The 26,687-nt window shown below is 51.9% G+C and overlaps 3 protein-coding genes across 11 annotated transcripts in view; 1 reads left to right on the top strand and 2 right to left on the bottom strand.

The window, feature by feature from the left end:
- Positions 1–1,143: 1,143 nt before the first annotated feature.
- Positions 1,144–6,552, bottom strand: PEX16 (peroxisomal biogenesis factor 16). Of its 3 annotated transcripts, none has more exons than XM_080930866.1 (11): positions 6,465–6,552; positions 5,872–5,907; positions 5,092–5,168; positions 4,649–4,782; positions 4,420–4,520; positions 3,573–3,653; positions 3,298–3,450; positions 3,143–3,215; positions 2,896–3,015; positions 1,743–1,807; positions 1,144–1,289 (listed from the first exon to the last, which is right to left on the bottom strand). In XM_080930866.1, the coding sequence occupies exons 4-11, from the start codon at positions 4,720–4,722 to the stop codon at positions 1,231–1,233; spliced, it is 726 nt and encodes a 241-aa protein (XP_080786992.1). In that variant the 5' UTR covers positions 4,723–4,782; positions 5,092–5,168; positions 5,872–5,907; positions 6,465–6,552; the 3' UTR covers positions 1,144–1,230. The 3 variants fall into 3 exon arrangements, with proteins under 3 accessions (XP_080786992.1, XP_080786990.1, XP_080786991.1); XM_080930864.1 differs by lacking the exon at positions 6,465–6,552 and adding an exon at positions 6,114–6,292; XM_080930865.1 differs by lacking the exon at positions 6,465–6,552 and adding an exon at positions 6,188–6,290.
- Positions 6,553–11,287: 4,735 nt separating this feature from the next.
- LARGE2 (LARGE xylosyl- and glucuronyltransferase 2) lies at positions 11,288–16,888 on the top strand (the record flags this gene model as incomplete). 4 transcript variants are annotated; one of them, XM_080930851.1, is made up of 14 exons in its annotated part: positions 11,288–11,390; positions 11,465–11,562; positions 11,868–11,950; positions 12,152–12,275; positions 12,458–12,629; positions 12,744–12,848; positions 14,250–14,362; positions 14,438–14,563; positions 14,695–14,850; positions 14,943–15,103; positions 15,531–15,809; positions 16,113–16,262; positions 16,356–16,551; positions 16,679–16,888. In XM_080930851.1, the coding sequence occupies 14 exons, from the start codon at positions 11,288–11,290 to the stop codon at positions 16,886–16,888; spliced, it is 2,076 nt and encodes a 691-aa protein (XP_080786977.1). The 4 variants fall into 4 exon arrangements, with proteins under 4 accessions (XP_080786977.1, XP_080786976.1, XP_080786978.1 ...); XM_080930850.1 differs by having other exon boundaries at positions 11,465–11,565; XM_080930852.1 differs by lacking the exon at positions 12,744–12,848.
- Positions 16,889–21,080: 4,192 nt separating this feature from the next.
- Positions 21,081–26,687, bottom strand: part of PHF21A (PHD finger protein 21A) — a 164,426-nt gene continuing 158,819 nt past the window's right edge. For all 4 annotated transcript variants that reach the window (XM_080930787.1, XM_080930786.1, XM_080930789.1 and 1 more), the window contains exons 15-18: positions 25,188–25,343; positions 23,515–23,590; positions 22,779–22,882; positions 21,081–21,700 (exon numbers count right to left, since the gene is read on the bottom strand). In XM_080930787.1, the coding sequence (XP_080786913.1) occupies positions 21,446–21,700; positions 22,779–22,882; positions 23,515–23,590; positions 25,188–25,343 (591 nt within the window). In that variant the 3' untranslated portion in view covers positions 21,081–21,445. The remainder of the gene's footprint in view (positions 21,701–22,778; positions 22,883–23,514; positions 23,591–25,187; positions 25,344–26,687) is intronic.

Raw genomic sequence — 26,687 nt, 5'->3', positions numbered from 1 at the left:
AGGGTCCCGCAGTTCTCTGCCCAGGCTGTGACAGAGCACTCACTGGTGGCTGTGGGCTACAGTGTAACTTGGAGGCTGAGTCTGTCAGCTCCAGTGTTCCACAGCCTGATGGGAGGCTTTCCTCTCCTTTGCTGTCACTGCAGGAGGCACTTGCCATTGTGCTGCCCGACACTGCTTCATCTCCAAGATGGCAGCAAAGTATGTACACAAATGTCCTCTGGTACCCAGAACCCACAGGGCTGGAACTATGTGCTACGTGGCACCAAGGCCCACTACAGTGCAAGCACCCAGAGGATGGTTGTCGGGCTAAGCGGAAGGGTCACGTGTTCCAGAGCCAACAAGTGTGATACGCTGTGCTTCCACAGCCCTGGCTCACAGCAGGGGTCTGTGGGTCTCAGAGAGACAGGTGCAGACCGTGCTCTCCAAAGTCAAGTAGCACCACTGCTGGAGATGGTTCACACAACAAAGGACAGGAACGAGGTAGATGTGACAGCTTAGCCCTATGGTCCCACAGTGAGACTGCCATTGAGTGTGAGGCCCCTGAGTGTCTTGTCTAAAAGGGAAGGACAGAGGAAAAGAGGGAAGGCAAGTACTGAGGTCAGAAAGTTCGGGCCACAGTACTGCCAGGCCTTCTGTCTTCTCCAAGTAGCCTGCATGATTCCAGCAATCTGTCTTCCTGAGCCAGTCAGCCTATAGGAAAGTGTCAGGGAGGGGAAATGCCAGCACACACGCCCAGACACTGCCATTTTCTTACAGACTCAGGTTCACACCCCAGCTCCTGCTGCAGAGAGCTTCTCCTAGGGTTTGCTGTTCAGCCTGCAGGGGAAAGGATACATCGAGGCCCTGGTTACAAGGCATGGTAGACTGTGGTAAGCCACGGTCTACTTCAGCCTGTCCTCACCAGGGACCAGTGGGAAAGAAGCAGGCAGCTGAGGAAAATGGTGACCCATGCTGGAGAAGGCTAAGTCACAGTTGCGCCCTAGACCTGATGGAGCCCTCCTGTACAGTGACAAGAAGTGGGCACAGGAGAGTGTGAGGAACAGCAGCCGCTGTAAGTAGGGCTGAAGACTAGAGCGGCCAGGAGAGGTGCCGGCTGACGGACACAGAGCCACATGCTGGACACCACCAGAGTCAGGTTTATTAGAGAAGAGGGGCCTGGGGACAGGGCTGAGCGAGGCCCTGCCCAGAGTAACAGAGCACACGGCCACTCCACACCAGCTCCTGTGTCTGTCAGCCCCAACTGTAGAAATATATTTTCTGCCAGGAGGGCAGGTAGTCCATGAGGGGCCCTGAAATGGAGGGAAGGAGAAGTTAGGATGAGCCAGGCCCTGGCACTGCCCTGTGCCCTTTTCTGACACTGCTACCAGCAGAGCCGCTCACAGCCGTACCACCCGCTACACCTCCTGCCCGAACCCTATGCTGGAGACCAGATGACACACAGGGACCCAGGCTTCCTGGGACCATCAGCACGTCTTCCTTTATGGTCAGGCACCCAGACAGGCCCTACCAGGTAAGACTGCCTCCAAATAATCAGGCCTCAGAGGCAGGAGGAGGCTTGCCAGCCTGATGTGGTCTAGTAATCCTGCACATGGACACCTTAGGCCCTGCAGCTGTCGCCTCCCAGCACTAATTTAGGGTTCACTCCCGACTGCCCAATAATCAAACCAAAACCGAGTAAACATTAGAATGGGGCCCCTCTGTGCCTCAGGGACATCCCACAACCACACATCCCACCCACTTACCTGCCACCAGGCCAGCGCCAGGGATGTGGTCTGCAAGCAGCTGGAGCAGGAAGAGGATCTTGGCTCTGATTGGGGGAAGGAAACAGCTATGGGCAAGCTCGCTGCTCAGCAGGTGCTAAAGACCTTTACTGAGCCATTTCAGAAAACAAGGGACTAGGATGGACCCCAGTATAAGGCTAGACCGTCGGCACTCCACCTGTCCACAGCTGCCGGCCTGTCGGCTGGTAAGCATCTCTCACACTACTCTCTTCCCCTTGCCTCCCCCCTTCTTCCTTCCTACCGGCAGTATTCAACAACAGTGCTTCCTAAGGGTCACTGCATAGCAAGGTCAGTGCCCTGGAAGGTTCTGGTAGAAGGGCTGAGCTACATAGGAACCTCACAAGCCAATGCTCAGAGCAGTCAGGGCTCTGGCAAGGGGACAATGCTAAGAAAGGTCCCCTCTGCCTCAAAAAGAGGCTTAAGATATGGGACCTCCCACAGGGGAACTTGAGGTAGGAACACTGAAAGAACATGTGTGGTTGGAGATGTGGTTCAGGGGAGAACACTTAGTATGAGGCCGTAAGTTTGGCCCCAGCAGTACTGCAGAAAAGACCTAACATAGATCACAGCACTATATATCAAGCACAGGCAATACCTTCAGTTGCCTCACCCTACCCAACCTATCAGACAGGCGCCACCATTGACCCTGTTTACAGATGAGGGCTGGACCTGGCTCCTGCTCAGACACTCCACCGTACATCACAGGGCCCTGGCAGGCCTTTTGGAGAGATTTCTCTGGCTAACGCAGGGACTCTGATCCTCATAGGTGATCAATATGGGATGAGCCCAGATGTAACCTCCTGGCTGGGGCCTGTTTCAGTTGCCCAGCCCCTTTGAACATAGCACCTGCTGTGACAAGTGGAGATCCCATGGTGAAAAGAACTGGAGAGGGTGGTGTGCACCAGCTGTGACTTGTGGACCTGGCACCATACTGTCGGTAGTCCCTCAACACCAAGTATGTAAGCTCACACTGGCCTGTCTCCTTTGAGGGCGGACCAGGTGGCTCTAGAGGCTGCTTCCTGGACAGCACCAGACCCAGCAGGCAGTCAGCAGACCCCAACCCTCTCTGTGCAGCACGGAATAGCCCTGGCACAGTGAGGAGGGCAGTCCTTACTCAGAGAAGCGGTCATAGAACGGTGAACGTAACAGGTAGTACAGCAGCAGGATTGTGCGGCGCCTCAGTTCCAGACGCTCCCTCCGCGTCAGGTTCTTCCTGTCACTCAGGAGACTCAGGCTGTAGGGGAAGGGACATAGGGACAAAGGATGACCTATGACCCTGAGAAGGAGAAAGCCACAGACTGGGGTAGCCGCACAGTAGGCAGAAAGTCCCCATGGAACGCCATACCCTCACCCATTCTCACCTCGTCAAATCCACCACACCAGACAGTAGCCAGGGCGTCCACGATCGCTGACCCCATAAGCCCAGGCTGAGCACTGACGGTCAAGGTGTCAAGGATGTCTCCAGTGCAGGCTCCAGCTCAGCTCCTCCCCAGCCCGCCTCCACAGCTAAGGATACAGTGCAGCAGGGGCCGGGCAATATACAAAGATTCTGCGATGGTCTCCTGCAGCCCCAGAGGTGTGGGGGGTGTGCTCAGTTCCTCCTGCTGCTGCTTCTGCCGACGTTCCCTCTGCTGGGGGGCTCCCCAGTGCCGGGAGTGCAGGGATGGGCCTAGAACATAAAGACAAGGTAAGTGAGCCAGGAGCCAAAGTGGGTGCTAACAGAAGCCAGTCCCTCGGGCTCACACTGACCTCAGCACCTAGGTGCCCAGTCCAGCTACATCTTCCACTTACTGTTCTGCAGGGTTCGCACCACTCTGTTTGACCGTTTCCCCACATAGGACGGCTCCTGGCTGCCCAGACTGTGGTCACCATCTAGCAAGTATAGATAGGACATAACATGAGAGGGGACACATTCCCAGCAGAGCCTGCAGAGAACATGTGCGGTGAATGCTTAAGGAGTAGCAGGAGAACAGAGAGCCTGACCTCAGACAGCAGCTGAACTGAGGAAATCACACCCAGAGAATGGACTGGCAAGAACTCTTTCCAGGGGGAAGCACCCCGGAACCTACCCTGGCCAGGAAGAGGCCATCACCACTCATAGTCAACCAAGAGCCTAGGCTTCCAAGATACTGGAGGAACCATAGGAGGGCCTATCCATCAACATCTACAGGGCTGTGGGACCCAGAGGCCCAATTCTCTCAATCTTCTGTGGTCAAGTTCATGTGGGAGGCACATCACTGTCCCTGTTCAAGGTAAGGGAAAAGATGAGGCTGACGGAGGGCCCAAAGCAGCCAGGTGCCCTGCCTCTAAAGGTCATGAGCCTGCTCGTGATACAGAACCAGACTCAAGATGCTCTATCCCTAGTTCCTACAGCCCACAACAGAAAAGCAGGACTTCCACACAAGTCCCAAGTTCAGGGATGGGAGTATAGCTCGGTGGTAGAGCACTTGCCTCGCATGTACAAGACACTGGGTTTGATCGCCAGGATCTCAAACATTAACTCCCATGTTTAAGTTCTGATTTTCTCCAAATCTTGTCTTTTTCTTCCTTATGGAATAAACGAGAACTGAGCTGACAGGAAATGTGCTCCAGAGCCACAGAGAAGGCCCATGGCCCACTCCACTCTCAAGCAGCTTACCCAAGGGCTGTGCCTGGGTCTCCCTGTCCAGTGGAACAATGGGGGGTGATGTCTGAATGCCAGCCTTGAACCAGATCAGCAGGAGCATGCGCAGGACGGCCCTGAGTTGGGAGTTACGACAGTTAGGGGAGCGTGGCTGAAAAGCAGACAGCGAGGCTGCTCTGCTGGGCACCTTTCTTGATGAACTGGGTAACCCCACCTAAGTCCTGCCCTCCACAACCCAACCTACTTGGCCAACTGGATGAGAGCAATGACGAGCCAACGGCCGACTTCTCCCCACACCTTGGCAGCCCCCATCTCCATGAACACCTCCACACACTCCAGTACACTCAGCCATGTCAGCAACTTCTGCTGGGACAGCGACTGCAAGAAGTCCAGAGGTCAGGGAGCTTCTCTAGCCCCAAGTGCTGTCCTAGAGAAAGCAGGCGGGGACTTGTCCCTTTCTGAGCCTAATACCTGAGCTCAATTCCATTACTACCAGGCTGGCTAGCCTGGGACAGGCTTTTTGCGCTCTCTAAAACGTCATGCATGAGACAACTCACAACTGATCTGAGGCTCGTGTGGACATGTCTCACACTCTGAGCCTGCAACATGAACCACACATGCTGGTCATTATTGTTTTCTTCCCAACTCCCTGAGCTCCCCACCCTGGGCTCCTGGCAAAATTCTCACCACAGGCAACTTTTTTCGAAGCTCTTTCCGAAGGATCCCGTCATTGAGCAGCACCAGCAGGTTAGAGGCAGAGTACACTGAGAAGTAAAGCATGTTCTTCAGAGGCTGGCTCTAATGTGGCCTTCACCCTTCTCACCTTCACCCCAGACTCTACCAACCACAGCTACCCACATACTATGTGGAAACCAGCAAGCCTCTCCTCCCACTTCCTCAGAGCCCCATTCTTCCCAGAATGACATCTGAGCCAATAAAAAATGAGCTGATTACAGTGACAAGCCAGCCCTTGCTCTGCTGGACAGCACTCGTTACTGAGTGTCTCAGAACTGCCTGTCAAAACAGCCAAGTGTGAGGCCCCACTGCCTCACCATCACTCTCTGCAGAAGGGCTACATCACACTTACCTTTCAAAACCTACCTCATCCTTCCATGATCTTCACTACCCGCCCCCCACTAAGCAAACACGGCTGAGGTTGTGGCATTTGAATATTGGTCCTGAAATCAAGGACTTTTCTCCAGCCTCACTGAACTTTTATTCCCTCAGCTAGACAGAACAGTGCCCTTCTCATACTCATAGGACTGATGAACTAGCAAGGTCATGAAAGTTGTTTAATCCTGAGTAAAACCAGGAGTGAATAGCCAGCCAAAGTCATCACACGTCTCCCAATTCTGGGAACACCAAGGGTCCTAGACAATAGACAGATGAATCTAGAGGGAAGCTCAGTACCTACAGCCAGGGTTCCTGTGGAAGCCTTATCCCTCCCCAGCCCAGAGCCCAACTCACCCAACTCAGACAGCTCATGGGAATCGGAGAAGCGACCTATGGAAGAAGGTATAGAAGGTGTTGGTGAGCGTTTCTTTTTACCTTGCAGCTTTGAGTTCCCTAATTTCCTATACACCACAGGAACCTAGACAGAACTCAAGCACCGCGACCACGACCATGGGTCAGCAGGGAAAATGGCCATAAGGTTCATAGGTTTCATTGGTCAGGGTCCCGAAAAAATGGGTCAAAGGTTAGCGTGGCACCTGCCAGCAGGTAACTGAGGCCCCGCACAGCCGTCTCCAGCTGGGCCGTGGCGGCTGGATGACGAGTCACGTACTCCTGGTAGCGGAGACCCAGGAGCCGCAGCTTCTCCATCCTGCTCCAGCCACCGACAGTCCCACCGGCCGACAGCACTGGTGGCAGCGGTGCCTTGCGTCCTGAACCCTCCTTCCTGCTTCCGGCCCTAGGCCCGCCTCCCAGTTGCTCAACTTCCGCAGCCTAGGAACGACTTAGACGCGAGGAGCCCCCGAACGCCCTTTCACTCCATCTCTAGCGCCTCCTCCCCGAGACTGTGAGCTCCCACCCTCCCTCCTTTCAGCCATTGGCTCTCTCACTCTCCGCCCTGAAGATCCCTAGAGCCTCCGGCACCCGACCTTCAGCCTTCTTGGTTGGCTGCCTTGGCGCCTGCGCAGTTACAGCTTGGCGGCAGCCTCTACAGTTCATACAAGAGAAGGGAGTACGAAGCCTCAGACTTTCTTAGCAGATCGCCGAGAGCTCGAACGGGAGGGTGGGAAGCAAAGAGATTGGGATTTAAGGCACAGGGAACCTTGAAACTGTCGTAAATGGTTCTCAGCAGCCGCCAGTTTCCAGTTTGTTTCCCCCACACACAAAAAACAGTACCGGGGAAATTGAGGCAAACCTAGCCAGCAGTGGCTTCGGCTCCAGCTCCTTCAGAACACGTGGACCCTCAAAGCCCGTACCCGATGACTACCTACGCGCAGAATACCCTGGCCTATCCTTCTGCTCTCCGTTTAGGGATGAACCTGCACATTAGCTTCCCTGACCTGCACTTCGGGTTTCCTCATCTATAAATTTATTTGGGCCCGACTTGGACCTTGAACTCGGATCAAATCCCAGTGTTTTCTGGCCCTCGGATGTACTTCCAGCTCTCAGCTGGACCCCAAGGGTTAGTGGTAACTCCTAAGGATCCATTACTGAACCGAGCTGCAACGCTGCTAAGAGTCAGGGTGCTGCTGAAGTGGAGGGAGGGAACCGCTCCTGGGAGGCAGTTGATTGGCTGTGGGAAGAGGGGGCTTGGTAAGTCTGCGCCATTGCGGACTCTGCCCGCGAATTTATGGCGTACAAAGAATTGTAATGCATTTATTTAATGCCGTACTAGATATTATCTTCAGACAAGGACAGAATATGTCCAGCTACGCCCATCTAGTATATTACGTGCATGTATGAAAATGTCATAATGAAGCCCGTTATTTTGGTTTGCTGGAGACAGGATCTCACTGTGTACCCCTGGCTGGGCTCAAATGTATAGAGATCTGCCTACGTCTACCTCCCAAGTGCAGGGATTAAAGGCATGTGCCAGCACAAGAGGCGAGGCGCATTGTTTTGTACAATTAATAGACACTAATAAAATTCTCATAAGGGAGCTGGTGAGATGGAGCAGGGGTTAAGAAATGCTCATTCAGGAATCTTTTTAAAAGCTGGGCACGGGGCTGGAGAGATGGCTCAGAGGTCCTGAGTTCAGTTCCCAGCAACCACATGGTGGCTCACAACCATCTGAATTGGGATCTGATGCCCTTTTCTGGTGTGTCTGAAGCTACAGTGTACTCGTATATATAAAATAAATAAAAATTTAAAAACCAAAAGCTGGCCATGATGCTGGCTTGGAGTGAAAGAACACCTGTTCTTGCAGAGGACCCAAATGGTGTCTTGCAACCATCCATAATTCCAGTTTTAGGGCACTAAGTGCCTTCTTAGGATCTTTGCAGGCACCCATGTAAATATACATAAAGACATGCAGGCCAAACTCATATGCATACAATGAAGTAAAATTGAAAATAAAAAGCTGGACATAGGTCACATCCCTGTAAGTAATTCCAGCACTCAGGAGGCAGAGTCAAGAGGATAGATGCAAGTTCATAGGCAGCCTCTCCCATGTAGTGAGTCCCAGGGTAGCCTGGGCTGGAGTCATTCTTTGTTTTTTTAAATCAAATGGAAGTCAATTTTTAAAGCACCTGCGGTGTGTGGTCATGCATGGAGCCTTAGTGTGAGCCCGAGCAAGGGCGTTCTAAGCAGCACACTCACCACGTCCTTCCCTTTTCTTTGACCACTGTGGAACCACGCTCCCACTGTTGCCAACCACACTCATGCCAGTGTCAGCACAAGAGTCTGGCATGGGAACAGTGGAAGTCTTTCTTCACCCTGTCCTGAGGCCTCACACGTTCCTCACCTACTGGCAACTGTGATGGTTCCGTCTTCCCTGTCGCTTGGTAAGTTTACAATCACTGTAGAAACATACCTCCCAGTGTGTCCAGAAACACGGAATCCAGAGGTCTCAGTGTGGGCTTCAGGGTCCCGAGCTGACGAGAGGAGAAAGCAAGCAGAGCACCTGTGTTGTCTTTCTCTGTTTCCTGACTGGATACAATGTGGCCTCTGGCTTCTGAAACCGCGGCTTCCCCTCTATGATGCTGTATACCCTTAAACTGTGAATCAAAATAAATACCTACTTAAACTTCCTCTGCCGGGTGTTTCTTTTGTCACCTCCATGAGAAAAGTTGTTATACATCAACCTTGCCTGATTGGTGGGAACTCGTCCACAGATGAAGCCCAAGGAGGCTCAACTACTTATCCTGGGTAGCACATTAAGGCCCCGACCAAAAGGCTCAAGGCATTGTCCTTAGCCCAGGAGCCATGACTTGATGAGGCGAACTTGGCGTAGGAACTGGCTTCAGGAAGTCAATAGTTTACTGCCTTTTGGGCCGGTCCTCCAGCGCTCTGCTGCAGCTGAAGTGAAGGTGTATGTGTTTGTGCTTGTGTGTACATGCGGGCAAGTCCTTAGGTGCAAGATTTCCTCATTCGGTCTTTTGTTCTGGGGAGGAAGGAGAAGCCCCGGAGGACAGAGTGGTATGCCATCTCCCCCACATCCCAACAGTGAAGGGCCTTCTTTCCAGGTGAGGGGACTGGGCCAGCCAGGCTGGCAGCAGCAGAACTACCAGAATCTTTTTTTTCCCTGTAGATCTGGCTGATTAGGCTCCAGAGACAAAGAGCAGGCCGGAAGGAGGCCCCTCCTCTTTGGATTCCTGCCCCGACCTGGCAGCAAAGCTGTGCTGAGAAGGGCCCTGGATAAATTGTGCTGGATCCTCACGCCTTCAACGGGTCCCAAACCACGTGGAGAAGAAAGACCAGTTAGATGCAGATGAGGACAGCGGAAGCCTAGAGAGGGTGCTGGACAGGTCCAAGGTCACAAAGTCCTGGGTAGAGCTGGCTCAAGTGGGGGCAGGGGTTTCTCAGCTCCTAAAGACTAAGCCCCCTTGGGTCTTCCTTTCCTCTCAAGATTCCCAAAGGCTTCTAGAAGGCCCAGCAGATATTTCTACCCTTCCTTTCACTACCCCACCCACAGTGCTGACCTGTTGCTGGGATCCACATGAATGACCACAGTGGGATCTACAGAGGCAGTGTGTCCACTAGTTCACATCTCTTTATGAAAGACTTGGTGTGATCCTGGCTCTGCCAGTGACCCTACCTGTTCCTTCACATTTTGACTCCCAGGACCATCGCTCTGGGTTGAGGGCCACTCTCACCCACCCCTGACCCACATCCTGACTGCACAGCAGGCTGAAGATGAAGATGAAGCCCAGGGCCCCAAAGCCCTGCACACCAGGGTTTTCTCTTAATTCCTAAAAGTACAAGAGGCAGCTTTCAGTTTCCATGGCAACCGCTAAAGCCCTACAGGCGGATCCCCCATCTCTCAGAGAAAGGCATTCAGATCATTCAAGGGAGGAGCCAGCCCCAGGCTACTTTTACTGGTCTGCCCCGCTTTAGACTACTGGAGCTTGGGCTAAAAAGACCTAACTTGAGCTCTTATCTTAAAGGGCAAAGCCCAAGTTCCCACCCAATTTCAACATACACACTTTACACCTGGAATGTGTGTGGAGGTGGGGGAGGTGGGGGCTACCCCCAGAACAAACAGTCAACTTCAGCTTCCCTTGAGGACCTAGGAAAATAAGAGATAGTGACAAAACTACATTCCGGGAGGCAGGGCAGGGACTGGTCCTGAGGTAGAAGACCCTTAGGAAACACTGAGAAAGCAGCCACAGCCGAGTCTGCAGGAGTGGAGAGCTGCCTGCCACAGCAAGTAGCCAAAGGCTGTAAGTAGGTTCCTTTCACTCATCAGAGACAATCTCAATTTGTGTCCTCGGGGCGACGTGAGGATTACCTGAGCAAGAGATTTGGCAAACACTTAGCTCGGGTCCTGGCGCTCAGTCTGTGTTCAACCAACCAGGGCCGGTCTCCTTCACAGCGCAGAGCTCCCTTCACCCCTACAGGGCAAAAGGCGTGCCAGAGGCCCGCTGAGGGGTGGAGAGAAGCGGGAGGAAGAAATCCAGGCTTGGAGCCCAGCACAATCACCGCTTTCTAGACAAGGGTAGGGGATGCATGGCCTGCCCCGGCGGTAATGAGGCTCTTTGCCAGTTCGCGTACACGAGGGCAGGTGGCCTTCAAAAGGGCACAGTGCCCGCATCTTCCATTCCGCTTCTGGATAAGGCTAAGGGGCCAGGGAGGACGCGCAGGCTACTGGTGTCCCCAGCAGGCCCAGCCTCCTGTTGTTGAGCAGGTGTCCCTAACCCTTGGGTCGGACATTCCTATCCCATCTCCACTACCCTCAGCCTCCCAGACTTCTGTGGTTTTTCGTGAAGTCAATCCTTTGATTCTGTGATCCGGGTCATCGGTCCCTCCCCTTAGGGGAAGGAATGGGGTTCCAGAGCCAGGAAGGTGCAGGTAGCCGGAACATGGCCAGCCTGGCTGGGTAGCTGTTTCCAAGGCCTTCAGCCCTCCCTGTGTTTTGATGCAAAACCACCAAAAAGGGGTTGAAAGTTCCCAGCCTGTGCGGGGGCGGGGCCCTGCGGGGGTCTCCCCGCCCCTTTCAGCTCAGCCAGGCAAAGGTGAAACCTGAGCCCAGGTTGGGGGCGGGGCTAGCTTGCGATTCTGTCCGGGTCCTGGCTTTCGTGCGGTCGCAGGTGGAACCGGTCCTTCCTGGAGCCACTGGAGCAGGTGAGGCCCGCATCTGTGCTTGGCAGGGCGAGCAGCCGTCTGGCCCCGCGGCCCAGCGCTGATCTTCCTCTGGTCCTTGGTCCGCAGGGTCCGTGATGGAGTCCGCAGCCCGAGGTCGCGCCCCGCCCTGACCTGGGTCTCACAGACAGCCATGCTGCCCCGAGGGCGACCCCGGGCAATGGGGGCCGCGGTGTTGCTGCTGCTGCTGCTGCTACTAGTGGTTGGCTTCTTCCTGTTTGGCCGGGACCCGGAGTGTGAGCGCCGGAGTGGGCAGAAGAAGAGGGGACCCGGTATGACTGCTGCCTGCTCACACCACGTGTCTTTTTAGATGGACTAGGCACAACTGCCACCCTCGATGGAGACCAGTACGGGAGCCGCAACCGCTCTGCCTCCAGTCCGCAGCTTCTACTGCCACCCAAGTGTGAGGTAGTTGTGCCAAGTGCTGCCACCCCCGAGGTTTCTGGTCCCCAGTCCAACTATCTGGGCATTTGTGGGAATCACAGCACCTGACATCTGGCTACCCAGCTGGGACACCTGGAGGACACTTGCAATGCACGCCCCTCCACTCCTCAGATTTCCCATTTGTGAAATTTAGGCTGCATGTAGGTTGTAGGTACCCCTTCCCTCTCCCCGCTCTGATGCCAGGTGGGGCCACACTGTCCTAGACCAGGTTGGCTGGGCTGGCTAATAAACGTTTAGGGCTGCTGCTGACCTAGGTGACCCCTTCCCAGACGTTGCATGTGGCTGTCGTGTGTGCCGGATACAATTCCAGCCGAGAGATCATCACCCTAATGAAGTCCGTGCTATTCTACAGGTACAGACAGGCCTGTGTGAGGGTCAAGAGCACCTCTGTTCTGAGTTTTCTGTTTCTTTATCTATGCCGAGGAAACTGAACTTTCTTATGAAGGGGCATCAGAACATTCCCAAGAGCTCCTTGTAGGAGGCTTCCTCCTGTGGGGAAAATCCTGTATGGCTCCCGCACAGCCATGTCAGGCTAACTTTCTCCACCCAAAAGGAAAAATCCGCTGCACCTCCACCTGGTAACTGATGCTGTAGCCAGAAACATCCTGGAGACACTCTTCCGAACGTGGATGGTGCCGGCTTTGGTGGTCAGCTTCTATGATGCTGAAGAGCTCAAGGCAGGAGTCTCTCCCTCTATGTTGCTGCCCTGCTTGGGTCACCTCCTTCTTACTTCCAGCAGAGGGTGGTGGGAGAGAGACTGCCCTACGGAACCTCCTGGAGCTGAAATTTTTCATCCTTTTGGGGGCAGTGGCCACTTTCAGCTGTGCCACTTGCTACGTTCTCCCCCACCTCTGGACAGCCCCTGGTTTCCTGGATTCCCAACAAGCACTACTCTGGCTTATATGGGCTGATGAAGCTAGTACTTCCCAGCATCCTGCCTCTCAGCCTGGCCCGAGTCATTGTCCTGGACACAGATGTCACTTTCTCCTCTGACATTGTGGAGCTCTGGGCACTCTTTGGTCATTTTTCTGGTGAGACACCTGCAACCCTGCCCTAGCCTGACCCTTCCCGGCTTCCCCAGACCCCTGCTCTGGTAGCCCCCAGCTCACATCCCCAGGCAGCTTCCTCCCACCCTCCCCTCTCAGACAAGCAGGTGGTCGGTCTCGTGGAGAACCAGAGCGACTGGTACCTGGGCAACCTCTGGAAGAACCATAGGCCCTGGCCTGCCTTGGGCAGGGGATTTAACACAGGTGGGACAGTGGGCAGGAGGCAGGAATGGGTGGGGTGGGCCTCAGGGGTGGGGTGGGCATGGAATGCTAGGAAGACCCCCCCAAAGAACTCTGCCAGTGCCGTGGGCCAGAGAGTGGGTGAAGAGAGCTCTCCGGCCTTTTGTGTTTGTGCCGAATGGCTGTGGCCAGCTCATTGTTCCCTTTGGGACTCTGTAATTCCTATCCATATCATGGAAAGAGTTGAGATAATCCTGCCATTACCACATGTGAGAGGGTGGATGGGGAAGTCTCTGTGAGCTGTGGCGTGTACAACTCCTCTCTACTCAAGGGAATTAAGGGTAGTTGTGTCTGAACCATCAGAAAATATGGTCCTGTATTAACAATTTGGACATATTCTGAGGGATTTGCCATTAGGCAATTTTGTCGTTTTGCAAACACCAGAGGGTGTATTTACACACACCCAGATGGGATAGCCTAGTCTTCTCCAGGCTGTGGTATAGCCTGAGAACAACAGACATGTTACTAGATTGAGTGCCGTTTGACTAGTAGGCAACTATAATTCAGTGGCAAAGGTTTGAAACTGGAAAAATCATATAGGAAAAAATCTAGGTAGTAGTAGTTTGGCTGGTTGGTTTGACAAGGACTCACGTATCCAGTCTGTCTCTGAACTTAACTGTGTACCTGGGGATGACCTGGAGCATCTGATTTTCCTGCCTCTGTCTTCCCAAGGGCTGTGACTACAGGTGTGTGCTCCCTGGTTTATGCCATGCCAGAGGGGGTGTGGGGGGCGTGCGTAAGCCAGGGCTTTATGCGTGGCAGACAAGCACTGAGTCACATACCCCAGCTCTAGGCGGCGAGTTTTTATTTAATTTAATCATATATCATCCTTAGTGTATGCGTTATGTTGTTGACCAAAGCACCATTAGGTGACACATGACCATCTGTACAATTCAGACCTTGCAGCCTGGTGTGGTGTTGCCTCTTAGGAGGCTGAGGCAGGAAGATTGCAAGGGTGAGGCCAGTCTGAGAGACTTAGTGAGATCCTATTTCAAAATCATGTTTTAAAGATTTATTTTATGTGTATGAAGCTCTTCTGCATGTATGCATGTGTGCTGCCTGCCTGCAACCAGTGGAGGTCAGAGAGGGCACCAAATCCTCTGAAACAAGTTATGAGGGCTGTGAGTCACCATGTGGGTTCTGGGTTCTCCGCAAGGGTAATGAGTGTTCTTAATCATGTATTTATCTCTTCAGTTCCTCAAAATAAGATTTAAAAAGGGGCTGGGGGTGTAGCTCAGTGGTAGGCTGTCTTGAATGTAAGAGGGTTCGGGCTCCCTCCACCCCCATACTACAAAAACAGACATTTCAAAAGACCCGGGATTGAACTGGATGTCCCTGGTGGGCATGGCACCCTGTCGTTGGCAGGTGTGATCCTGCTATGGCTGGACAGGCTGCAGCAAACTGGTTGGGAGCAGATGTGGAGGCTGACGGCCGAACGAGAGCTGCTCACTCTGATGGCCACTTCCTTGGCTGACCAGGTTTGGAGGAATCTCTGTGGGAGGAGAATTGAGGGGCAGGCTGGGGACAGAGATGTGATGTCTGTCACTGCCTAGGACATCTTCAATGCTGTCATCAAGGAGCATCCCGAGCTGGTGCACCCCCTGCCCTGTGTCTGGAACGTGCAGCTGTCAGACCACACTCTGGCTGAGCGCTGCTACTTGGAAGCAGCTGACCTCAAAGTGAGTGGAGACTGCAGGATGGAGAGAGAGGGGGAGGGGAAAGGGCACAGGGCAGGGACACAAGGCACACTGACCAGACTCTTGTTCTCTCACTGTTCTCCCACCCTCCCACTGATACCTCCTCGGTCCAGGTGATACACTGGAATTCCCCAAAGAAGCTTCGAGTGAAGAACAAGCAAGCAGAATTCTTCCGCAGTCTGCACTCGACCTTCCTGGGGTATGATGGGAAGCTTCTGCGCAGAGAGCTCTTTGGATGCCCCAACCAGTTCCCACCGGGGGCTGAGCAGGTGAGAAGGGGCCATGCTGCTTTGCCTTGAGAAGGTCTTGCCCCTTCGTACTGGAGGGCACGTCATTCTTTCCTTCCTGGAACCCTGCTCAGTTGCAACAGGCCCTTGCGCAGCTTGATGAGGAAGAGCCCTGCGCTGAGTTCCGCCAACAGCAGCTCACTGTGCACCGTGTACACGTCACCTTTCTGTCCCACCAGCCACCGCCTCCCCGGCCTCATGATGTCACCTTGGTGACCCAGCTCTCTATGGACCGGTGAGGGAGTGGAGGGTAGCTTCAGGTAGCATGGCATAGGCTGAGACTGAGGATTTGAGGGAATGATTTTATCTGGTAGCTTCATGGTGTGGTAGTGAGCCGCTGGTCCCTGGGAGAGTCCCAGAAGTTGGAGATGTTGGATCTGGTGGGGAAAGCTTGGGCTTTGGAAGTCTTTCTGTTGCTTAGAATGATCCAATCTGTTCTGGGGGATGACGAATAAGCCACAGTATTTCAGGCTTCTGGTTCACCCAGCTGTCAAATGTAGATGTACCCACCTAGGGGTAGTTGTGAGGATTGAAAAAGACCAGCTCTGTGTGCTTATAAGGTTCTTAGTCACAGGAGGGAGCTCTTTGAGGATGAGTTCTAGCCATCCCTGGGCTTCTGGGCACAAGTGCCCGAATAGGGCTGACCACCCACCTCACCCCAGGCTGCAGATGCTGGAAGCCCTATGCAGGCACTGGCCAGGCCCCATGAGCCTGGCCTTGTACCTGACAGATGCAGAGGCCCAGCAATTTCTGCATTTCGTGGAGACGTCGCCAGTACTCTCTGCAAGGAAGGATGTGGCCTATCATGTAGTGTACCGGGACGGTCCCCTCTATCCAGTCAACCAGCTCCGAAATGTGGCCTTGGCCCAGGCTCTCACACCCTATGTCTTCCTCAGTGATATTGACTTCTTACCTGCCTACTCGCTCTATGACTACCTCAGGTGGGTCTGGAGAGTGGGAGAGGGTCAGCATTCGGGGTGATGCTGTGACGTCAGGATAGTTTGCAAACCCTGGGTTGCTCCGTCCCTGTTTCTTTCTGGGGCTCAGTGGCTTCCACAAACTGGGGCTTATCTTAGGCCTTTTCTCTGGGCTGCTACTGAGTCATGGAGGTAATGCCCTATTTCAAACAGCAGTTTCTGGGTGGCAAGGCTACCTGAGACAGCAGAGTTGCCTACCTGGGAGGTGAGGCTGTGGCTCAGCAGTGGTAAGGCCCTTGTGCTGAGTGCCCACATGCCTCTCCCCAGGGCCTCTATCGAGCAGCTGGAGCTTGGCAGTAAGCAGAAGACTGCTTTGGTGGTGCCTGCATTTGAGACCCTGCACTACCGTTTCAGCTTCCCGAACTCTAAGGCAGAGCTGTTGACCTTACTGGATGCCGGCTCTCTCCACACCTTTAGGTAAGGGAGGCCATGTTCTGCCCTGCTGTTTCCATGCTGGGCACCTGAGCTCATAAATCCTACTCCCGGCTCCCACCTGCTCCTGTTACACAGGTACCACGAGTGGCCACAGGGTCATGCGGCCACAGACTACTCCCGCTGGCGGGAAGCCCAGGCACCATACCGAGTGCAGTGGTCAGCCGACTATGAGCCTTATGTAGTGGTACCCCGTGACTGTCCCCGCTATGATCCTCGTTTTGTGGGCTTTGGCTGGAACAAGGTGGCTCATATCATAGAGCTGGATGCTCAGGTAAGGAGGGCACTTTATTGCCCTCACTGTGATCTGCCACTTCACAGTGGCTCATGGTACAATTTTCCATTTTGGCCCCACTTGTACCTCCCCAGTCCAGACCTGGCTTCTGTCCCCACTCTCACAGGAATATGAATTCCTGGTACTTCCGGAAGCTTTCTCCATACACTTGCCCCATGCCCCAAGTCTGGACATCTCCCGCTTCCGCTCCAGCCCCACCTACCGTGAGTGTCTCCAGGCCCTGAAGGAGGAGTTCCACCAGGACTTGTCGAGGCGCTACGGGTCTGCAGCCCTGAAATACCTCACTGCCCTGCAGCAGTCCCGAAGCCGGGCCTGAGCTTGCCAGGCTGCCCCTGGTTATGGCTTACACGTAATTCACTGTGGAAACTGGAGAACCTTGGTGGGTGTCCACCCTATTGCTATTTAAATTATTTAAAGTTTTTTTTCAGAAGGGCTAGAATGGAGCATCCGAGGGTGGGTGGGTGGGTGGGGTTCCACATTGAGGTCCAGCCCTCCTTTGCCTCAGCTGGTTTGGGGCCAGTTCTCTTAATTCTCTTGCACAATAAATTAAAAAAAAATTTTTTTTTTATCTCATGTGTGAGTGTTTTGCCTGTACATATGTAGGAAGAGAGCTTTAGATCCCCTGAAGTGAAATTACAGGTGATCGTGAGACACCATGTATGTGCTGGGGACCAACTCAGGTCCCCATTTCTCCCCTGAGCCGTTTCTCTAGCCCCACAATCAAGTTTTTAAAAGCACGTTTTTGGTTTTTTGGTTTTGTGCTCTAGCTGGGAAGTCACAGACTCGTTAGGGTCTGAGGGCATCATGGGCACTAGGAGCAGACTTCTGACCCCACACGGGCTACAGGCCAAGATTTTTGTGCACATCTTCCCACCCCAGGCCCAAACTCAACACCAAGAGGCTGAGAGGCTTTATTTGGCTTTATTTAGTAAAATGTTAAAATAAATAAATACAAATTGATCGGCTGCTCTGTATCCCCCACCCCCTCAAAACAAAAACCAAACAAACAAAACGGAAACTCTGAAGCACAAAACTCCAAATACAAATTCTACCAAGACTGAAATCACAAAGGGCATAGACACAGACAGGACTAGGGCTGGCCGGCTCCTTTCGTGGAGCTCACCGACTTCCGGTCTGCTCAGCCCACCCACCTGACTGCAACTCACCCTGGGCTAAGAGCAAGAACACTGGAGAAGGTTGCAGGGGCCAAGGCTGCCATGTGCGACCAGCAGAATCTCCCCGAATCCTCCTGGGGGAGGGTCACCATTTCCTTCTTGGGGAGGAGCTGAAGGCAGGATGAGAAATGATGCTCCTGTTTTCTGCCAAGGGTACTGGGATGAGGGTTGGGACAAGGTCCACAGTCATTTACACAGAGCAAAGTAGCCTGCCCTCAACAGAAGCCATGGGGTGTGGCCACTGGTCCGTCCTACTCCTACTCCTCCGGGGAGGAATGACCTCAAGAGTTCAGCCCTTTAGTTAGGTAAGGTCCATACCAAAGAAGGGCCTAAAGGGAAGAGACCTTCTAAAGGTTGTGAGCCGGGGGAAGGGCATGGTGGTGTTAGTCAAGAAGGCTCCACTAGCCCCAAGAGGAAGCATCAGAGAGGCAGCTGTAGGGACAGACAGACAGCTGGAAGCATGGACCCTTAACACTGTCTGAGGGCATAAGACAAGGTGCAGCAGGAGAGGCCCAAAGAGGATGCCAGTCACTGGCTGTAGAGGCAGGCCCCACACAGGTACAGCCATTCAGGGACCGCTTCCGAGCCTTTCCTGAAGGGTGCCATCAGCCGCTACCTCCCAAAGCCAGATAAGGAAGGACAGGTGAGAACTGGTGGAGCTCAGCAGAGGCAGACAAGACAGTGGCTCCGAAAGGAATCAGGCCCTTCATGGGAGAAAGGGGGGCAATGGTGTTGACCTCTACAGCCTGCACCTGCCAGCCTGACCCTCCAAAGTGACTGCCATGCTAGCGAGCCCTGCACTGTAAGAGTGACACCCTGCAGGTAGGGAAGTAGATGAAGGTGTGGAGGCAGCTCGGGTGGGGCAGCATGTGTGAATGTCCCTGGTACACAGGTACTCACAGGTCTCAGGACAGAAAGGAGCTCTGTGCTGACAGAGATAAGGGCAAGTGGGCGGAAGGGGCAGGGCCCGCAGTGAAGGCTTGGAGCACGGCTACATTTTTTACTTCACTCCAGTTGACTCAAAGCAGCTCATTTCCAAACACCAGAAGATGGAGTCTGCTGCTCAGACTGTCACCAGCAGCTTGTCTGGAGAAAAGGCCTGTAGTGACAGTTGATGGCTTGTCAACCTCTTCCCATCGCAGGTAGGCATTGTGTGCCAAGCCTCAGCCTATGGGTCCAGACAAGTCCAACAGGGGGGTGGCAGGTTGGGGGGAGCCAAGACAGGATATCAGCCTGCTGCTGGTCTCTGATCCTCTGCCAAAGATTCCTCCAACTAGTCTAGGCATCTTCAATGCCTGCTAACTAGACAGCACCTTAGTTCCTAAATAAAAAAAGAGGGCTTTTCTCTGTTCCTCTCAGTCAACCCAAAGCCAGAGCCCTGAAGCTGAGGCCTGTGTGACCAAACTACCTGCCCTCTTCTCAAATGCTGGGAAGAAGAATGGGTGGCTGGTGGATGGGCCTTGCTCACTCTCACAAGCACCTCTTGTCTGTTATAGCTTCTGTCAGGATCCAGTGTTCTTCCCTGCACCTAACTGGACAAGGAGGAAGCAAAAGGGTCTTTCCTGCTACTCCAAGACTTGGGAGCCCGGTGGCCTCCAGAGAGATGCTGCTTCCAGACCTGGGCCTCTTCACTCAAGAACATGTAACAAAAGTTCCCAGTGGGAACATGCATCTCATAGAGTTACTGTCCCTGTGGTATTGTGGGAGAGATGAGTAGAGAGCCTTTCAGAACCCCATTTTTTTCAAAGAAAAAAAGTCTTCAATAGGCCATATAAGGCAAGCATAGTGATTCTAGCCCAGGAACACCCAGGAAGCATGTGGGTGAGTGGAATGAGAGTGAATTCTGACCTTGGGGCTGGCGGGCAGAGGCCGACTAAAGCTCTAGACCTCTCTTTTCAACACAAGATGAACTTGAAGGCCACCTGGACTCTCAGAGACATATGGACCCTCAAGGCATCTCCCCCCTGATGTAGCCAGCCTGTACCCTATACCCTCCCGGAGGCCAAGTATACAGGCAGTGAGGAGCCTCACTGGTCAGTCCCCCAAGGGGCCCCCGAGGTGTAAGTAATGCTGGTGGCCGTAAGACTGAGCAGCACCAAGGGAAGGTCTAGGTGGGCACCAGCCTGCATTCTAGCAAGGTCTGAGACGTGGGGTCCCTGACAGTGTGCGCATTCCATTTTGGTTTCATACAGGAGATGAGATCCCTGTACCAAGGAGACAGCAAGTCTGATGAGGGAGGAGGTGGGAGGCCCTTCAGGAGACTGGTGCACCAGTCTAGAGACACAACACAGCAAAGTGTCACCAGGATCAGTAGCAGGATCAGTAGGCTCTGCTAAAAAACTGTCACTACACAGCATTTTCTCCAGTTCTGACACCTTTTTAATAGAAATCACTGTTTTTAGGAAACAAATAGCACTTTTGTAATTTTTACAATGTTTCTTACCTTGATCTTAATATAAGTAACACTAGGAAGACCTCAATATCTTTTATTTTCCTTTTTAATTAAAAAAAAAAGTTGTTGTTTTCCCCAGGTACAAAGATTTATTTTTTGCCCTTGCATGAAAAAACAAAAAACAAAACCAGAAAACAAATCCAGAAAGTAAAAAATGAACCTAACAAACCAGATCAGTGCCTGACTGGTGACACAGGACACAGACTCACCAACCTCACTGACACTAGGACGCCTACTCTATCATGCAAGGTCTCAATACCCTCGACAGGACCGTCAGTCAGCCCGAAACAGCTTTTCTATTCCTTATTAGTTCTTGTTACAAAAAAAAAAAAATGTAAAATAAACAATAAAACAAAACGTTGTTTAAAGAAAACAAGAACAGAAACAAAAATAAACTTGAAGAAGAGAAAAGGGTCGTCTCCATTCACACACCTGGGTCGAGCTGCTCTGCTCAGAACCTTCTCTTCTTATAAATATAGAAAAGGGATGGAGCTTGTTTTCAAGTAAAACCTCTGATCCGCCTTGCACCCCTCCTTTTCTGCTTAGCGAGGCCTGGGAACCACCGGGAGCTGTGCACTACACCAAGCAGAGGGGAGGGGACGCAGGAGGCTGTGGGCGGGGCAGAGCTGGGAGGGGCCGGGCCCTCCAGGTACTTTAAATACTGCTTATGTCATATACTTTCCCACCCTTGTCCCCTCCCAGCCCTTCCCGTCCCTCTTCTGGGCACTGGGTTATTAGTTAAATCTCTATTTCCTTTTTTTCCTTTTTTTCTTCTTTTTTTTTTTTTTTGTTTTTTGGTTTTATGGTAGTGAAAAGTTTAGGAACAGGAAAGCCCACACACTCTTTGGACTTGTCTTTTCTACCTAAACAAACGGCTCCCAGTAAGGATCTGAAACCTGCTCTCCTCCCTCCGCCCCTCCCTGCTCCCCACCCAACAAAACAAAAACAAACCCACCGTGGCTGTGGAGGCTGCTGCAGGCACACACTGGTGTATAATAGAGAGAGTAATATATTATGTCACTTGGCATGGTGCTGGCACTATTTCATGTAACATGGTCCAGTCTTTGCATGTACACACAGAATAACAAGAATCAATTGGCAAACTCGGGTGCCACCTGGCACAAGCATCTTCTCTCTCTCTGGAACCAAAGAACCAAAAGAACTCTGTACTTTCCAGAAGAAATCCGGCTTTGCTCTTCTAGAGTCTCCTCGCCACCAGGGCTGTGGCATCTCCTCCAGGGCTCTGTTATTTAGTCTCTTCCCCCTGGTTACAGTTCGCTGTACAGCTCTGCAAGGAGGGGGAAGGGGCGGGTGTGGAGGTGGCATTGGCAGGGGGGGTGCAGCCTGGGCCATTGGAGAGGGCCCCCACACTGGCCTCAGAGTCTACAGGTTTGGAGAGGTCGATGCCGTGGATGAGGCGGATGAGCTGTTTCACCTTGTCCAGGGAGCTGCGCATCTCCTTCTGCCGGGCCAGGATGGTATTTTTCATCTCCATACATTTCTGCAGCAAATGACAAGGGTGGGTGCTCAGCCTCCAGGGCCCAGCAGACCCAGAGAAAAATGCCCCATAAACCAGTCCCTGTACACTGGCAAACAGCACCTACAACTACCAAAGGAAAGAGGCAGGGCCAGTGAGTGGGTACAGTGAAAGCCAACTCCATTGGACACTAGCTATGATGTGAAAGTCACCATGAAAGCTGTCCCAAAGCTTACATCTGCCACGCTCACAGGTGATTAAAAAGCTAGTGACAGCAGGTGTGGTAGCACACGCCTTAAAGTGCAGCACTTGGGAGACAGAGGTAGACAGATCTCTGAGTTTAAGGCCAGCCTGGTCTACAAAGTGAGTTCCAGGATAGTGAGGGCTGTACACAGAGAAACTTTGTCTTGAAAAACCAAACCAGGGGCTGGAGAGATGGCTCAGTGATTAAGAGCACTGACTGCTTTTCCAGTGGTTCAGAATTCAAATCCCAGCAACCACATGGTGGCTCACAGCCATCTGTAATGAGATCTGACGCCCTCTTCTGGTGAGTCTGAGGACTACACCAAAAGCTACAGTGTACTCACAGACATTAAATAAACAGATAAATAATTCTCTTTAAAAAATTAATTAAAAACAAAAGCCAGTGAAGGATACAGGGACTAGCTTGAGGTCTGCGGGGGATCATTTAGTCACTTATAACGGTGCACGGGTGGGCCAGTAAGTTTAGGAGACCTGAGATAACCCAATGTTTCCCAGCTGGAAGTCTTTCGCTTAGCCTAGCCAATGAGGTGTCTAAAAGAGTCACTGGAGGGGACCTCAGGGTCAAGTGAGGCCTACTCCCAAACTGTAGGCACTGGGTGATGCTACAATGGCGCGGCTGCTCCTCCATCTCTTCCCCCGCAGACTGAAAACCCTCTCTGACAGTGGCCACAGGAATGCTCAGAGCTTGGGCAAGTCTCACATGGCCATGGCACCTGAGTGTGGACAGTGACTCAGAAGGCAGGTGCCTGGCTGCCCAAGTTGGTCACATTCATACAAGGAAAGGCCAGAACCAGCTGTCAAGGACCCAGCACTGTGTCTAGAAAGGAGAGTGGCTTACACTTATAGAACTGCTGAGCTCTTTCACCTTCTGCTCCAGCTGTTCCCGCTCCTGTTTTAAATCCGAACTCCATTTAAGTAACTTCTGTTTCTCCTCTTCTTTTGCTGGGGAAAAAGTAACATTTAAACAATCAATTCTTTAGAAAAGCCTGCCTGGCTTTGTTCACCAAAGACACTAGCCCTAAAAGTGCCTGCTGTCATACAGCTAGGACTCGGAACCTGACTACATGGACTTTTCCTTCTAGATATTCTGGCCTGAGTGGCTTGGGCCAGGCTTTATAGGGGGCACCACACTTCAGTCTCCTCAAAAGGTGGTTCACATTTTTTAAAATATTTATTTATTTAATGTACATGAATAATAGGACACCGAATCCCGTTACAGATAGTTGTGAGTCACCACGTGGTTCTGAGAATTGAACTCAGGACCTCTGGAAGAGCAGTCAGTGCTCTTAACCACTGAGCCATCTCTCCAGCCCGGGGGCTCACAGTTTTTAAAAGATTTATTTCTTTATTACATATATGTATACTGTAGATGTTTTCAGACACACCAGAAGAGGGCATCAGATCCCATTACAGACGGTTGTGAGTCACCACGTGGTTCTGAGAATTGAACTCAGGACCTTTGGAAGAGCAGACAGTGCTCTAACCGCTGAGCCATCTCTCCAGCCCACAATTTTATGTTTTGGAAGCAAACCCAGCACTGCCCCTCCGGTAACTGCCCCACCACCTCATCTTACCCGCTTTGTAGGCGATGTAGGAATGAACAATGGCTAAGGTTCCAGGCCAAGGAATTGCTTCTTCCTTCTTCAGCATCTGAAAAGAAGTTATAGTTTTCCCTTGAGACCCAAGATAACAGCAAACACCAGTGTCTGTGGCGTAGACAAGATCCAATGAGGCCTGTGGAAGCATCGCTTAAGACCCTGGACTATAGAGAGGCAGAGACTTGGGGCACTCCTGTATCAGAGCCACACGAGGGCTGGAGAGAGGGCTCAGGGGTTAAAAGCACCAGGTTCAAATCCCAGCACTAACATGGTGGTTCCCAACTGTCTATCCAGTCCCAGGATATCCAACCAACTCTGCAGGGACAGGACGCTAGGCATGCAGATATACAAGCTGGTAACATAAACACACATAAAATGAATACATAAAATCAAAAATGAAAGAAGGTCACATGACCTAGGCATGGTGGAGCACACCTTTAATCCCAGCAAATGCAGGCGGTGCTCTGAGTCTGAGGGTAGCCTGACCTACGCAGAGAGTTTCACGGCAGCCAGGGCTACCCAGGGAGACCCTGTCTCAAAGCATAGGCTACAACAAAACATCCATTCAGCAAAGCAAACCAAAGGCACACAACCCCAGCCCCCCTACAGCTAGAGCCTGCAGTACAGACAAGGCTGCAGGACAGCAGTCACCGCAGGCGATTCTGCTTTGGTTGGACAAGGGTTGCCTGTTTCTATTTAGTTCTGTTATGCTCTCCCACACACCCAAAGGATGTTAAGCACAGTTCTCCATACGGAAGTAAAATCTATCCCCATATCAGGGACGATGAGAGAGGAGCAGGAGAAGGCACTGGTTACACTGGAGTCTGGCGGGTAAAGACTAAGTAAGGTGTGGTCGTACCTGTAGGCCAGGAAGCCAAGGCAGGAAATCCCATGTTCAAAGCCAGCCTGGGCTACAGAGAGAGATCTTGTTTCAACACACCATGGACTTAAGATGCAGCTCAACAGTAGAGCACGTAAGTAGCATTCACAGGCCCTAGGTGCTTAAGCAGCATGCACAATGCTCTCTGGCTAGGGTCCCAGTGTTGCAAAAACAGCAAAAAGGGGAAAGTTTAAAGAATGATCTGAAATTGGGTTTATTTAGGTTAGTTTTTTGTTTGTTTGTTTGTTTGATATGGCATCTCACTTTGTAGTCCTGCTTGACTGGAACTCATTATGTAGACTCGGCTGGCCTTAAACCCAGATCCACCAGTCTCTGCCTTCTGACTTCTGGGACTAAAGGCATGCACAACTACACCCAGCCTAGAATAAGCTTTTACAGATCTCAATTTATCTTTTGTTTTCTCACAGTGAGAGTGTACATCTCACTATGTGGCTCAGACTAGCCTTGGATTTGTTAAGCTCTTGACTCAGCCCTTTAAGTGTTGGCATTATAGGCTTATGCCACCACATAGGACTGAGGGTCTGCACTTCAAAAGGAAGGCAAGTCACTCCCTGAAGAAGACAGAAATTCATGCATCAGGAACCTAGGCTGTGCCTTGTGCCGGCATGCTGTGCCACAAACCAGGAAGATGGGGCCTTAGAGACCAACAGCCAAGAGAGAAGGGAGAAGCCAGCATGGAAAGGACGGGGGTCTCCATGGCATTCTTTCTCTTCCTTGGTCCCTCATCCATGTGACCCACCCCCAGTACCTGGTCCTGACATCTGGGACAGATCCACATGCCCTTGGGAATCGTTTTCAGGGGTGGCTCTAAGCAGTCCAGATGATATACACGGGAACACGTGTCACACATCAGCAACTGGCCACTCTTTCTGCAAACGCTGCAAAAATCCTCATGGATATCACCCTATGAGATGGAGAGGAAAGGCAAGAAACATGATAAAGAAGGTGAAAACTCAATGTTACCTTTCGCACTGTGGTTACTAGTAAATGATTTTTGAAAGTGAGCTAGTGGCACAGAGATGGTCCTCAACTTCACTGCTACAGAAAGCAGGAGTTTCCAGCCACACAAAATCCACCTGTTCCATAAAGCTCAATTTCTGGGGTGGCAACTTAACATTAAGGACTTCCTTTACATCCTCAGATTTAGAGTAAAAATGCTTAAGTAACCATTTGGCATTTCCAACACCAAGACTCTAACTCATAGATCAGGCACCGATCCACTGACCAAAGTGTCCCATACTATCAGGAGCAAAGTTTATTATTTATCATTTTAGAGGGGTTTATTAAGAATTTAGGAATACAGTCAAGAAGTAATGACTTGCTGAACTTCTTGCTCACTTGGGGAAATGTTTCCCAAGTGAATGTTCACATGGGGAAGCCCAAGTCAGGAGCAAAGAGAACTGATCCTTTTGACACAAAGGATTCACAGCTGGCAATGTTCTGCAGAGCCAGCATTTGGCATTTGTTGCTCACATCCAGTGGGAGGCTTTATTCTTCCCATGAAATATCTTACTAGACAGAGAGAGCACCCTTTCATGGTGGATTTGTGCTCAGGGAAGATTGCTGTGGGCCTCAGAACAGGAGGCACTATGCAAAGACAAGGAAGTACAACAACTATTTACAATCTGGAGGAAAGAATGTAGGAAAAGTAAAATATGCAGAGGTGTTCCATCCAGTTGTGTGTGACCTGTTCTCTGGATAGGGCCGAAACATGGGTTACGATGACGGGGAAGGAGAATGGAAGGACAAGCTGAAGAACACCCAATAAGTCAGTGCTGGCACAGTGCTTTAGGATGTCTGGAGCCTCTGTCAGAAATCCTACCACAGGACTACAGAGTCCCTCCTCCACTGCCACAACGCAGAGGGAAAGCATCTTTTCAATGACACAGGGAATTATGTGAGGAACTCCCCTTTGTACGTTTGTGCATGTGCACATATCTCTCCAGCTCCATCCTCCAAATCTCATATTTACATATACTATGGCAGTAGTGTCTAGCGTTTGTGAGTGTTAAGATTTCTGTGTGCCCCAAATCACTGAGAACCTCTAAGTTAGTTACAGAAACACAGAAAGTTATAGCAATAGTACACTGGAAATAAAACATAACTCAAGCACACAAGCCAGCGTTAAGTAGCCGTGATGTCACATGGGAAGTGTCTCCCGTCTTGACAATGAGTGTAGAATGACGCCGGACTTGTTGGTAGTATCAAGGGAACACTTTTGACTTGTACACCCCTGAAAAGTGCCAGT

The sequence above is a fragment of the Micromys minutus genome, assembly GCF_963924665.1.
Source record: "Micromys minutus genome assembly, chromosome: 17".
NCBI classification, from domain to species: Eukaryota; Metazoa; Chordata; class Mammalia; order Rodentia; family Muridae; genus Micromys; species Micromys minutus.
This window is presented reverse-complemented; position numbering and strand designations above follow the sequence as displayed.

Excerpts from the sequence above, each read along its gene's own strand:
- PEX16 (XM_080930864.1), bottom strand. The coding sequence starts at position 6,225 with ATGGAGAAGCTGCGGCTCCTGGGTCTCCGCTACCAGGAGTACGTGACT. Across the intron at positions 3,216-3,297 it reads TGCCCGGCCCCTGCTGCACT|TGCTCAGCCTGGGCTTATGG; the intron begins GTATCCTTAGCT and ends CTTGACCGTCAG. Across the intron at positions 1,808-2,895 it reads TTCTATGACCGCTTCTCTGA|AGCCAAGATCCTCTTCCTGC; the intron begins GTAAGGACTGCC and ends TCCCCCAATCAG.